Here is a 13,430-nt window from a genome sequence, read left to right on the forward strand (position 1 = left end):
TAACACCGCTAGTTTTTGCCCGGACATGCAATCTGCACAGAGAAAAACACCAGTCAATGTGTCAGTGGGGTTCAGCAACGCCAGCTGTTCCCCTGCTGTGTAGCTTGCAACGTGACCTGCAAACGCCACGCAGGCACATGAACTGAAATTGAAGGGAGCCTGCCCCCCACCCCCCCAGGTGTTTCTATGTATAACAGCCACCTTGTACAGCAGTACTGCTGCATTTGTACAAGGTGGCTGACTTTTTCTCCTTGCACACGTGGAACTCAACAAGTACAAAATGTGTCTCATTACAGACCATTACAATGTCCCTGAGGTGTGACTTTCCTTTTTAATGACACGCAGCACCCCCATTGTTAGCGCTGCCCGTCTCCTGACATCATTGGTTGGCTGGCTGTGCCTGTGCGTCCCCCCTGCCCGACACAACGCCCCCCGTTGTCTCATATATTTTGACTGCGAGGGTGTGATTGATGGGCACGAGCAGTGCATATGTTCCCCTGTTTTCACTCCCCTCCTTCCGCCTTCTTCTGACTGTGCGGCCTCATGGCCGCGGCATGCGATAAGGGATCAGCTGAGGCCGCCCAGTCTGAAGCAGGTGTAAGGACATGTGTGAGCGGCGAACATATTTACTGCACAAGGCCACGAATCCCAGCACCGCAGTGTGACTTTAGGAAAAGCCACTGTGGGTCTGGGATTTATGGCCATCGTTAACCGCACCGGCCAACATGAAATGAGGTCATGAGACGGCCTGCACTAACAGGGTATTGCCAAGGGATAACACAAGAGCGCAGTTTCCTGTACTGCAAATAACAACGGTAAGGAATCTGCGCACAGCACCTAGGTGTAAATTTGTACACCTGTGCTGCGTCTCCTTAAAAAGACTAGTAGTCACGCCTCCACTACTGTTTGACAGTATAATGGGCTAAATAGTGTACGTGTTTAATTCAGCGTGTGCAAGGAGCAAAATTAAATAGAGCAACCTTTGACTTGTGCATCATTAATGCTGTTCAAGGTGTGGCTCTTGTACCTTGCAACACCTGAGGGGGGGGTTAAAGGTAACCTTTGAAATTGGTTCAACTAGGCTTCGGCCTACACTCTGCTCCTCTACTCCTCCTGCTGACCCTGGGCTCAAACACCGCTAGTTTTTGCCCGGAAATGCTAGCTGCACAGAGAAAAACACCAGCCAATGTGTTAGTGGGGTTCAGCACCGCCAGCTGTTCCCCTGCTGTGTAGTCGGCAACGTGTCCAGCACAAGCCACGCTGGCACAACAGAACAAAAGCTGCCACCAGTGCAGGCTTCGGCCTACACTTTGCTCCTCTCCTCCTCCTGCTGACCCTGGGCTCAAACAACGCCAGTTTCTGCCCGGACATGCTAGCTGCACAGAGAAAAACACCAGCCAATGTGTTAGTGGGGTTCAGCACCGCCAGCTGTTCCCCCGCTGTGTAGCCGGCATCGTGTCCAGCACAAGCCACGCTGGCACAACCGACCAAAAGCTGCCACCAGTGCAGGCTTCGTCCTACACTTTGCTCCTCTCCTCCTCCTCCTGCTGACCCTGGGCTCTAACACCGCTAGTTTTTGCCCGGACATGCAATCTGCACAGAGAAAAACACCAGTCAATGTGTCAGTGGGGTTCAGCAACGCCAGCTGTTCCCCTGCTGTGTAGCTTGCAACGTGACCTGCAAACGCCACGCAGGCACATGAACTGAAATTGAAGGGAGCCTGCCCCCCACCCCCCCAGGTGTTTCTATGTATAACAGCCACCTTGTACAGCAGTACTGCTGCATTTGTACAAGGTGGCTGATGTTTTCTCCTTGCCCACGTGGAACTCAACACGTACAAAATGTGTCTCTTTGAGACCATTCCACTGTCCCTGAGGTGTGACTTTCCTTTCTAATGATACGCAGCACCCCCCTTGGTAGCGCTTCCCGTCTTCTGACATCATTGGTTGGCTACTTGCGCCTGTTCGTCCGCCCTGCCTGAATAAAATGCTCCTCGTTGTCTTAATTATTTTGACTGCGAGGGTGTGATTGATGGGCACGAGCAGTGCATATCTTCGCCTGTCTTAACTCATCTCCTTCCGCCTTCTTCAGACTGTGCAGCCTCATGGCCGCGGCATGCGAGAAGGGATCAGCAGAGGCCGCCCAGTCTGAAGCAGGTGTAAGGACGTGTGTGAGCGGCCAAAATATTTACTGCTCAAGGCCACGAATCCCAGCACCGCAGTGTGGCTTTATGAAAAGACACTGTGGGTCTGGGATTTATGGCCATCGTTAACCGCACCGGCCAACATGAAATGAGGTCATAAGATGGGCAGCGCTAACAGGGCATTGCCAAGGGATAACACAAGAGCGCAGACTCCTGTACAGCAAATAACAACGCTCAGGAAGCTGCGCCAAGCACCAAGGCGTTATTTTGGACACCTGTGCTGCGTCTCATCAAAAAACCAAGTCACGCATCCACTACAGTTTGACTGTAGAATGGGGTAAATTGTGTATGTCTTTCATTCAGCGTGTGCAAGTAGACAAATTAATAGAGCAACCTTTCACTTGTGCAGCATTAATACTGCACAAGGTGTGTCTCTTGTACTTTGTAACACCTGAGGGGGGGGTTAAAGGTTTCCTTTGAAATTGGTTCAACTAGGCTTCGGCCTACACTCTGCTCCTCTCCTCCTCCTCCTGCTTCAACACGGGCTCTAACATCGCTAGTTTTTGCCCGCAAGTGCTAGCTGCACAGATAAAAACACACGCCATTGTGTTAGTGGGGTTCAGCAACGCCAGCTGTTCCCCCAGTGTGTAGCCGGCAAAGTGTCCTGCAAACGCAACGCAGACACAAAGCTGCCTCCAGTGCAGGCTTCGGCCTACACTCATCTCCCCCTGCTTACCCTTTGCTCCAACACCGCTAGTTGGGGCTCTAGGAAGACAATCTTTAATAGGCAAGGCAACGCATCCGGGTTCCAGCACCGCCAGCTGGTTCTCGGCAGTGTTCTTGTCACAGGTACTCCCTCGTGCCAAGCCTGGTTTCAGCACCGTCAGCTGTTTCCGGGTTGTGTCAACTTCACTGAGACGCCTATGCTTGCCCCGTCGTGGGGCGGTCGAGTTAGCCAACTCCAGGGTGCCTCCAGTTTAGGAGCTTCCTATGTGGGCTGCGTGAACTGGTAGTCAAGGCTGGTTCTGTAGTGCCAGTAGGCCCAGCTCCCCCTGTAGGACTGTTGGGGTTCGGTAACTGCGGCTGCCTCGTGGCATAGCTGTTCTCTCCTCTCCTGTGGGCCTTGGGGTCCACCACCTGGTTCCAGCACCGTCAGCTGGTTCCGGGCCGAGCCTTTGGCTTAGGTGCCTCCTCCTGGGTATCCGAGTTCCGCCAACGCCAGGCGGTCCTTGGTAGTGCTTTTAAGCGCGGGCACCTACAGCTTAGCAACCGGGTTCCAGCACCGTCAGCTGGTCCTCGGTCGTGCCATTGGCTCTTGCACACTGGGGCAACGCATCCGGGTTCCAGCACCGCCAGCTGGTTCTCGGCAGTGTTCTTGTCACAGGTACTCCCTCGTACCAAGCCTGGTTTCAGCACCGTCAGCTGTTTCCGGGTTGTGTCAACTTCACTGAGACGCCTATGCTTGCCCCGTCGTGGGGCGGTCGAGTTAGCCAACTCCAGGGTGCCTCCAGTTTAGGAGCTTCCTATGTGGGCTGCGTGAACTGGTAGTCAAGGCTGGTTCTGTAGTGCCAGTAGGCCCAGCTCCCCCTGTAGGACTGTTGGGGTTCGGTAACTGCGGCTGCCTCGCGGCCTAGCTGTTCTCTCCTCTCCTGTGGGCCTTGGGGTCCACCACCTGGTTCCAGCACCGTCAGCTGGTTCCGGGCCGAGCCTTTGGCTTAGGTGCCTCCTCCTGGGTATCCGAGTTCCGCCAACGCCAGGCGGTCCTTGGTAGTGCTTTTAAGCGCGGGCACCTACAGCTTAGTAACCGGGTTCCAGCACCGTCAGCTGGTCCTCGGTCGTGCCATTGGCTCTTGCACACTGGGGCAACGCATCCGGGTTCCAGCACCGCCAGCTGGTTCTCGGCAGTGTTCTTGTCACAGGTACTCCCTCGTGCCAAGCCTGGTTTCAGCACCGTCAGCTGTTTCCGGGTTGTGTCAACTTCACTGAGACGCCTATGCTTGCCCCGTCGTGGGGCGGTCGAGTTAGCCAACTCCAGGGTGCCTCCAGTTTAGGAGCTTCCTATGTGGGCTGCGTGAACTGGTAGTCAAGGCTGGTTCTGTAGTGCCAGTAGGCCCAGCTCCCCCTGTAGGACTGTTGGGGTTCGGTAACTGCGGCTGCCTCGCGGCCTAGCTGTTCTCTCCTCTCCTGTGGGCCTTCGGGTCCACCACCTGGTTCCAGCACCGTCAGCTGGTTCCGGGCCGAGCCTTTGGCTTAGGTGCCTCCTCCTGGGTATCCGAGTTCCGCCAACGCCAGGCGGTCCTTGGTAGTGCTTTTAAGCGCGGGCACCTACAGCTTAGCAACCGGGTTCCAGCACCGTCAGCTGGTCCTCGGTCGTGCCATTGGCTCTTGCACACTGGGGCAACGCATCCGGGTTCCAGCACCGCCAGCTGGTTCTCGGCAGTGTTCTTGTCACAGGTACTCCCTCGTACCAAGCCTGGTTTCAGCACCGTCAGCTGTTTCCGGGTTGTGTCAACTTCACTGAGACGCCTATGCTTGCCCCGTCGTGGGGCGGTCGAGTTAGCCAACTCCAGGGTGCCTCCAGTTTAGGAGCTTCCTATGTGGGCTGCGTGAACTGGTAGTCAAGGCTGGTTCTGTAGTGCCAGTAGGCCCAGCTCCCCCTGTAGGACTGTTGGGGTTCGGTAACTGCGGCTGCCTCGTGGCCTAGCTGTTCTCTCCTCTCCTGTGGGCCTTGGGGTCCACCACCTGGTTCCAGCACCGTCAGCTGGTTCCGGGCCGAGCCTTTGGCTTAGGTGCCTCCTCCTGGGTATCCGAGTTCCGCCAACGCCAGGCGGTCCTTGGTAGTGCTTTTAAGCGCGGGCACCTACAGCTTAGCAACCGGGTTCCAGCACCGTCAGCTGGTCCTCGGTCGTGCCATTGGCTCTTGCACACTGGGGCAACGCATCCGGGTTCCAGCACCGCCAGCTGGTTCTCGGCAGTGTTCTTGTCACAGGTACTCCCTCGTACCAAGCCTGGTTTCAGCACCGTCAGCTGTTTCCGGGTTGTGTCAACTTCACTGAGACGCCTATGCTTGCCCCGTCGTGGGGCGGTCGAGTTAGCCAACTCCAGGGTGCCTCCAGTTTAGGAGCTTCCTATGTGGGCTGCGTGAACTGGTAGTCAAGGCTGGTTCTGTAGTGCCAGTAGGCCCAGCTCCCCCTGTAGGACTGTTGGGGTTCGGTAACTGCGGCTGCCTCGCGGCCTAGCTGTTCTCTCCTCTCCTGTGGGCCTTGGGGTCCACCACCTGGTTCCAGCACCGTCAGCTGGTTCCGGGCCGAGCCTTTGGCTTAGGTGCCTCCTCCTGGGTATCCGAGTTCCGCCAACGCCAGGCGGTCCTTGGTAGTGCTTTTAAGCGCGGGCACCTACAGCTTAGTAACCGGGTTCCAGCACCGTCAGCTGGTCCTCGGTCGTGCCATTGGCTCTTGCACACTGGGGCAACGCATCCGGGTTCCAGCACCGCCAGCTGGTTCTCGGCAGTGTTCTTGTCACAGGTACTCCCTCGTGCCAAGCCTGGTTTCAGCACCGTCAGCTGTTTCCGGGTTGTGTCAACTTCACTGAGACGCCTATGCTTGCCCCGTCGTGGGGCGGTCGAGTTAGCCAACTCCAGGGTGCCTCCAGTTTAGGAGCTTCCTATGTGGGCTGCGTGAACTGGTAGTCAAGGCTGGTTCTGTAGTGCCAGTAGGCCCAGCTCCCCCTGTAGGACTGTTGGGGTTCGGTAACTGCGGCTGCCTCGCGGCCTAGCTGTTCTCTCCTCTCCTGTGGGCCTTCGGGTCCACCACCTGGTTCCAGCACCGTCAGCTGGTTCCGGGCCGAGCCTTTGGCTTAGGTGCCTCCTCCTGGGTATCCGAGTTCCGCCAACGCCAGGCGGTCCTTGGTAGTGCTTTTAAGCGCGGGCACCTACAGCTTAGCAACCGGGTTCCAGCACCGTCAGCTGGTCCTCGGTCGTGCCATTGGCTCTTGCACACTGGGGCAACGCATCCGGGTTCCAGCACCGCCAGCTGGTTCTCGGCAGTGTTCTTGTCACAGGTACTCCCTCGTACCAAGCCTGGTTTCAGCACCGTCAGCTGTTTCCGGGTTGTGTCAACTTCACTGAGACGCCTATGCTTGCCCCGTCGTGGGGCGGTCGAGTTAGCCAACTCCAGGGTGCCTCCAGTTTAGGAGCTTCCTATGTGGGCTGCGTGAACTGGTAGTCAAGGCTGGTTCTGTAGTGCCAGTAGGCCCAGCTCCCCCTGTAGGACTGTTGGGGTTCGGTAACTGCGGCTGCCTCGCGGCCTAGCTGTTCTCTCCTCTCCTGTGGGCCTTGGGGTCCACCACCTGGTTCCAGCACCGTCAGCTGGTTCCGGGCCGAGCCTTTGGCTTAGGTGCCTCCTCCTGGGTATCCGAGTTCCGCCAACGCCAGGCGGTCCTTGGTAGTGCTTTTAAGCGCGGGCACCTACAGCTTAGTAACCGGGTTCCAGCACCGTCAGCTGGTCCTCGGTCGTGCCATTGGCTCTTGCACACTGGGGCAACGCATCCGGGTTCCAGCACCGCCAGCTGGTTCTCGGCAGTGTTCTTGTCACAGGTACTCCCTCGTGCCAAGCCTGGTTTCAGCACCGTCAGCTGTTTCCGGGTTGTGTCAACTTCACTGAGACGCCTATGCTTGCCCCGTCGTGGGGCGGTCGAGTTAGCCAACTCCAGGGTGCCTCCAGTTTAGGAGCTTCCTATGTGGGCTGCGTGAACTGGTAGTCAAGGCTGGTTCTGTAGTGCCAGTAGGCCCAGCTCCCCCTGTAGGACTGTTGGGGTTCGGTAACTGCGGCTGCCTCGCGGCCTAGCTGTTCTCTCCTCTCCTGTGGGCCTTCGGGTCCACCACCTGGTTCCAGCACCGTCAGCTGGTTCCGGGCCGAGCCTTTGGCTTAGGTGCCTCCTCCTGGGTATCCGAGTTCCGCCAACGCCAGGCGGTCCTTGGTAGTGCTTTTAAGCGCGGGCACCTACAGCTTAGCAACCGGGTTCCAGCACCGTCAGCTGGTCCTCGGTCGTGCCATTGGCTCTTGCACACTGGGGCAACGCATCCGGGTTCCAGCACCGCCAGCTGGTTCTCGGCAGTGTTCTTGTCACAGGTACTCCCTCGTACCAAGCCTGGTTTCAGCACCGTCAGCTGTTTCCGGGTTGTGTCAACTTCACTGAGACGCCTATGCTTGCCCCGTCGTGGGGCGGTCGAGTTAGCCAACTCCAGGGTGCCTCCAGTTTAGGAGCTTCCTATGTGGGCTGCGTGAACTGGTAGTCAAGGCTGGTTCTGTAGTGCCAGTAGGCCCAGCTCCCCCTGTAGGACTGTTGGGGTTCGGTAACTGCGGCTGCCTCGCGGCCTAGCTGTTCTCTCCTCTCCTGTGGGCCTTCGGGTCCACCACCTGGTTCCAGCACCGTCAGCTGGTTCCGGGCCGAGCCTTTGGCTTAGGTGCCTCCTCCTGGGTATCCGAGTTCCGCCAACGCCAGGCGGTCCTTGGTAGTGCTTTTAAGCGCGGGCACCTACAGCTTAGTAACCGGGTTCCAGCACCGTCAGCTGGTCCTCGGTCGTGCCATTGGCTCTTGCACACTGGGGCAACGCATCCGGGTTCCAGCACCGCCAGCTGGTTCTCGGCAGTGTTCTTGTCACAGGTACTCCCTCGTGCCAAGCCTGGTTTCAGCACCGTCAGCTGTTTCCGGGTTGTGTCAACTTCACTGAGACGCCTATGCTTGCCCCGTCGTGGGGCGGTCGAGTTAGCCAACTCCAGGGTGCCTCCAGTTTAGGAGCTTCCTATGTGGGCTGCGTGAACTGGTAGTCAAGGCTGGTTCTGTAGTGCCAGTAGGCCCAGCTCCCCCTGTAGGACTGTTGGGGTTCGGTAACTGCGGCTGCCTCGCGGCCTAGCTGTTCTCTCCTCTCCTGTGGGCCTTGGGGTCCACCACCTGGTTCCAGCACCGTCAGCTGGTTCCGGGCCGAGCCTTTGGCTTAGGTGCCTCCTCCTGGGTATCCGAGTTCCGCCAACGCCAGGCGGTCCTTGGTAGTGCTTTTAAGCGCGGGCACCTACAGCTTAGTAACCGGGTTCCAGCACCGTCAGCTGGTCCTCGGTCGTGCCATTGGCTCTTGCACACTGGGGCAACGCATCCGGGTTCCAGCACCGCCAGCTGGTTCTCGGCAGTGTTCTTGTCACAGGTACTCCCTCGTGCCAAGCCTGGTTTCAGCACCGTCAGCTGTTTCCGGGTTGTGTCAACTTCACTGAGACGCCTATGCTTGCCCCGTCGTGGGGCGGTCGAGTTAGCCAACTCCAGGGTGCCTCCAGTTTAGGAGCTTCCTATGTGGGCTGCGTGAACTGGTAGTCAAGGCTGGTTCTGTAGTGCCAGTAGGCCCAGCTCCCCCTGTAGGACTGTTGGGGTTCGGTAACTGCGGCTGCCTCGCGGCCTAGCTGTTCTCTCCTCTCCTGTGGGCCTTCGGGTCCACCACCTGGTTCCAGCACCGTCAGCTGGTTCCGGGCCGAGCCTTTGGCTTAGGTGCCTCCTCCTGGGTATCCGAGTTCCGCCAACGCCAGGCGGTCCTTGGTAGTGCTTTTAAGCGCGGGCACCTACAGCTTAGTAACCGGGTTCCAGCACCGTCAGCTGGTCCTCGGTCGTGCCATTGGCTCTTGCACACTGGGGCAACGCATCCGGGTTCCAGCACCGCCAGCTGGTTCTCGGCAGTGTTCTTGTCACAGGTACTCCCTCGTGCCAAGCCTGGTTTCAGCACCGTCAGCTGTTTCCGGGTTGTGTCAACTTCACTGAGACGCCTATGCTTGCCCCGTCGTGGGGCGGTCGAGTTAGCCAACTCCAGGGTGCCTCCAGTTTAGGAGCTTCCTATGTGGGCTGCGTGAACTGGTAGTCAAGGCTGGTTCTGTAGTGCCAGTAGGCCCAGCTCCCCCTGTAGGACTGTTGGGGTTCGGTAACTGCGGCTGCCTCGCGGCCTAGCTGTTCTCTCCTCTCCTGTGGGCCTTCGGGTCCACCACCTGGTTCCAGCACCGTCAGCTGGTTCCGGGCCGAGCCTTTGGCTTAGGTGCCTCCTCCTGGGTATCCGAGTTCCGCCAACGCCAGGCGGTCCTTGGTAGTGCTTTTAAGCGCGGGCACCTACAGCTTAGTAACCGGGTTCCAGCACCGTCTGCTGGTCCTCGGTCGTGCCATTGGCTCTTGCACACTGGGGCAACGCATCCGGGTTCCAGCACCGCCAGCTGGTTCTCGGCAGTGTTCTTGTCACAGGTACTCCCTCGTGCCAAGCCTGGTTTCAGCACCGTCAGCTGTTTCCGGGTTGTGTCAACTTCACTGAGACGCCTATGCTTGCCCCGTCGTGGGGCGGTCGAGTTAGCCAACTCCAGGGTGCCTCCAGTTTAGGAGCTTCCTATGTGGGCTGCGTGAACTGGTAGTCAAGGCTGGTTCTGTAGTGCCAGTAGGCCCAGCTCCCCCTGTAGGACTGTTGGGGTTCGGTAACTGCGGCTGCCTCGCGGCCTAGCTGTTCTCTCCTCTCCTGTGGGCCTTCGGGTCCACCACCTGGTTCCAGCACCGTCAGCTGGTTCTCGGCAGTGTCTTTTGCTCTTGTACCTTCTGCTCCCCATCCTGGTTCCAGTACCGTCAGCTGGTTCCGGGCAGAGCCTTTGGCTTAGGTGCCTCCTTCTGGGTATCCAAGTTCCACCAATGTCAGGTGGTCCTTGGTAGTGCTTTCAGGCACGGGTACCTCCTGCTTAGTAACCGGGTTCCAGTAACGTCAGCTGGTCCTTGGTAGTTCCATTGGCTCTTGGACATTCGGCTACCCATCCGGGTTCCAGTACCGTCAGCTGGTTCTCGGCAGTGTCTTTTGCTCTTGTACCTTCTGCTCCCCATCCTGGTTCCAGTAACGTCATCTGGTTCCGGGCAGAGCCTTTGGCTTAGGTGCCTCCTTCTGGGTATCCGAGTTCCGCCAACGTCAGGCGGTCCTTGGTAGTGCTTTTTAGCACGGGTACCTCCTGCTTAGTAACCGGGTTCCAGTAACGTCAGCTGGTCCTCGGTAGTTCCATAGGCTCTTGAACCTTCGGGTAGCCATCCGAGTTCCAGTTCCATCAGCTGGTTCTTGGCATTTTCTCAGCCTTCTTGTACCTTCTGCTACATTTCCAAGTTGAAGACCCTAACGTCGACAACCCGGAAGACCACCCCGATGACGACGACCCGGAAGACCACCCCGATGACGACGACGACGACGACGGCGGAGACGACGACGGCTGAGACGACGACGGCGGAGATGACGACACTGGAGACGAAGACCCTGGAGACGACAACATGGAAGACCGAGAAGCAGAAGAACAAGAGGCTGCAGAACAAAGAGCAGAAGAACATTAAGCATAAGACTTAATATCAGAGCAAAAGATATTATCTAAATTATATGCAGAAGAAGACTAAGCAGTGTATGGGGGTGAGTCCGTTCCTCCTCGTGGTGCCCCTGGATAAAGCCTGATGCTGCAGGCCAAACTGAACGCGGACAAATGTAACTTTTGTGACTGGCAGAACGGAAGGTGTAATCTTCCAACTTTTATAGATAACAACTACGGGAATGCCTGTCACAAATGAGAATATGATGAAGAAGTAGAATAGGAAGAATAATAACAGTGGAATAAAAAGAATATGTAGAATAGGAAGAATAATAATAGTTGAAGAAAATGAATATGAAGAATGTAATAAAAAAAAAAAATAGGTAGAAGATGAAGAAGAAGATGAATAAGGTGAAGAAGTTGATGTCAAGGATGCTGATGATGATGAAGATGAAAGTGTGGGAAAAGAAAAAAAAAAAAAGAAAAAAAAGAAGGGGAAGGGCGTGGAATAGTGAAACATCAATATCTGACAAAATAAAAAAAATTTACATACTCAATATCTTTTTCAATCCGAACGTCTTTAAAAAAAAAAAAAAAACATGCTATTCTATTTGATTGGACTAATCCTCATTGCCTTTAATGTCTCCGCCACCTCCCCCATACATCCTACATTATTCTTAGTTGTTTTCCTTCAGGTAGAATGAACCTACAAGGAAAGAAAGGGTTTATTTTAATTCCGATATTTTGGTCCCATTGACTTGCATTGGGATCGGGTATCGGTATCGGCGATATCCGATATTTTTTGAATATCGGCCGATCCAAACCGATACCGATACTTTCCGATATCGGAAGGTATCGCTCAACACTAGTTATCACATATTGATCCTGGGGGTCTGACCACTAGGATCTGAACCAAACGGCAGAACGGCAAAATTTTATTCTCGTTGGAGGGCAGTGCTCATGCTTGACCATTACTCTATTTATTCCCAGCAGCCCAATAGAGAATGAATAGATCGTTCATCATTCATCCAACCAGCCACTCCATTTTGTAATGGGGATAAAAAAAAATTGAGAAAATCTGAAGTCCCTGCTTATATGCCATACCTGCATACTTACCCGTTTCTTTAAAGAGATGGCCATTATTTGTCAGCTCCTTCATCTCCTTTCCTTCAACTTTTTCCTCTCCTGCTGCTCCTTTATCTATCATCGAAACATTTTTCTGGAGGAACACAGAATTGATTGTGGCTGTGTAATTAAACAGAAAGGAAGGTGCATTAAAGGAACAGCTACAACAGGGACAATCAGTAACACTGTTTTTAAAATGGAGTACTGGGGTCAAAATCATATTAGGCTAATTGGGAATTTAGATAGTTGGGGACAGAGAATGATGTGACTAAAGACAACTGATGTACATCATTATGGCTTATGTTAAGGCTATATAAAAGAATATTATAAATATCAATGCATGTTTTCTGGAGTAAATTCATTAAAAAATACTTTGCTCTGGCCACATCTAAGTGAAACAGCAAGAAGTGTTGGTGTGCAAACTCCTATTATTTGATTAACTTAGAGGGATTGACCCCTTTCACCTATTTGTAGTCCAAAGCCATATTTATGTGTAAAATAACAAACTGAGCTTTGCTTGCCCTCCATGGGTCCAGCACTGTGTCTATGCCGCTGCCTCAGTCTTTGTTGATCAGTTGTAATAGAGATGTCATGTCATCAGCGCTGCTGCCAATCACTGAGGTTAGAGTCTCAACCAATGTAAACAATGCAGATTAAAAATAAGTGAAAGGGGATATCCCTTTAAAAGTGACACATGCACACTTTAGGAACGTGACTTATTTCAAGTTCAGGGTATATTAAAATGGAGTTTTTATACACTGATTTTGAAATGGATTTGCTTCAATATCCACATCCAAGAGTATTTGAAGCATGTTTCTCAAATTAATCTTAAAGAAAATTTGCTTCAAAATCCACATAGAAACAATGAGTTGCCTTCTATGATTCCTCCAAGACCTATAGCATTGGATTTCATTATCTTTTGTCATAACTGGAATTTCTTGGGCCATAATTCAAAGTCTGCAACAAATATATTCTATTTATAATAAGAGATGAGCAGATCTTTTGAAATTTAAATTCCGTAACTTTGCTAAACTTTCATGAAAAATTTGATTTGCTGAGTATAAATTTGTGCAAATCTCAATACTGAAAATCTTGTAATTGCTAGGAAAATACACATGTGGTAGCGAGAGATATGAAGAACCCCACTGACCATAAGAAGTTACACTCTACAGGAGAGAGAGGACCCTTCTGATCATTAAAAGCTTACACTCTATTGGAAACAGAGAAAGAGAGAAAGAACACAGCTGACCATAAGAGTTTACATATAACAGAATGGAGAGAATTACCCAGTGACTTTGTAGATGGAAAATGACTGTGCAGTACAAACTGTGCTCCACTGAGAACCGCTGATCTGGGATGGCCCAGGTACTGACCACCGCGGTACAAAGTATATATCTGTATGATGTCATAGCTGTAGGGCATTATGGAGAGGCCCGCAATGCAATGCAAAATGACTTTAGCCTGCTCTCTGATTCTTCAGCAGTTTGGGAAGGAAAGTGGGAGGAACTGCGAATCGAGCATAAACATTTTCAAATTTGAACTAAACCGCCAATTTCAGGAAATTTAGCTTGAGCTTGATCCCCTGAGGATGGATCCTCTTATCTCTATTTACAGTTATATGAAAAAGTTTGGGCACCCCTATTAATCTTAAGCTTAATGTTTTATAAAAATTGTTTTTTTTTGCAACAGCTATTTCAGTTTCATATATCTAATAACTGTTGGACACAGTAATGTTTCTGCCTTGAAATGAGGTTTATTGTACTAACAGAAAATGTGCAATCTGCATTCAAACAAAATTTGACAGGTGCATAAGT

General features: G+C 53.4%; 1 protein-coding gene across 1 annotated transcript in view; it reads right to left on the reverse strand.

Annotated features, from left to right (window-relative positions):
• The window catches only part of LOC138669629 (uncharacterized), a 280,728-nt gene that overhangs the window by 79,407 nt on the left and 187,891 nt on the right, over positions 1–13,430 (reverse strand). The window contains exon 19 of the mRNA XM_069756275.1: positions 11,608–11,736. Coding sequence (XP_069612376.1) covers positions 11,608–11,736 — 129 coding nt within the window. The remainder of the gene's footprint in view (positions 1–11,607; positions 11,737–13,430) is intronic.

The sequence above is a fragment of the Ranitomeya imitator genome, chromosome 3 (genome assembly GCF_032444005.1).
Source record: "Ranitomeya imitator isolate aRanImi1 chromosome 3, aRanImi1.pri, whole genome shotgun sequence".
Classification (NCBI taxonomy): domain Eukaryota; kingdom Metazoa; phylum Chordata; class Amphibia; order Anura; family Dendrobatidae; genus Ranitomeya; species Ranitomeya imitator.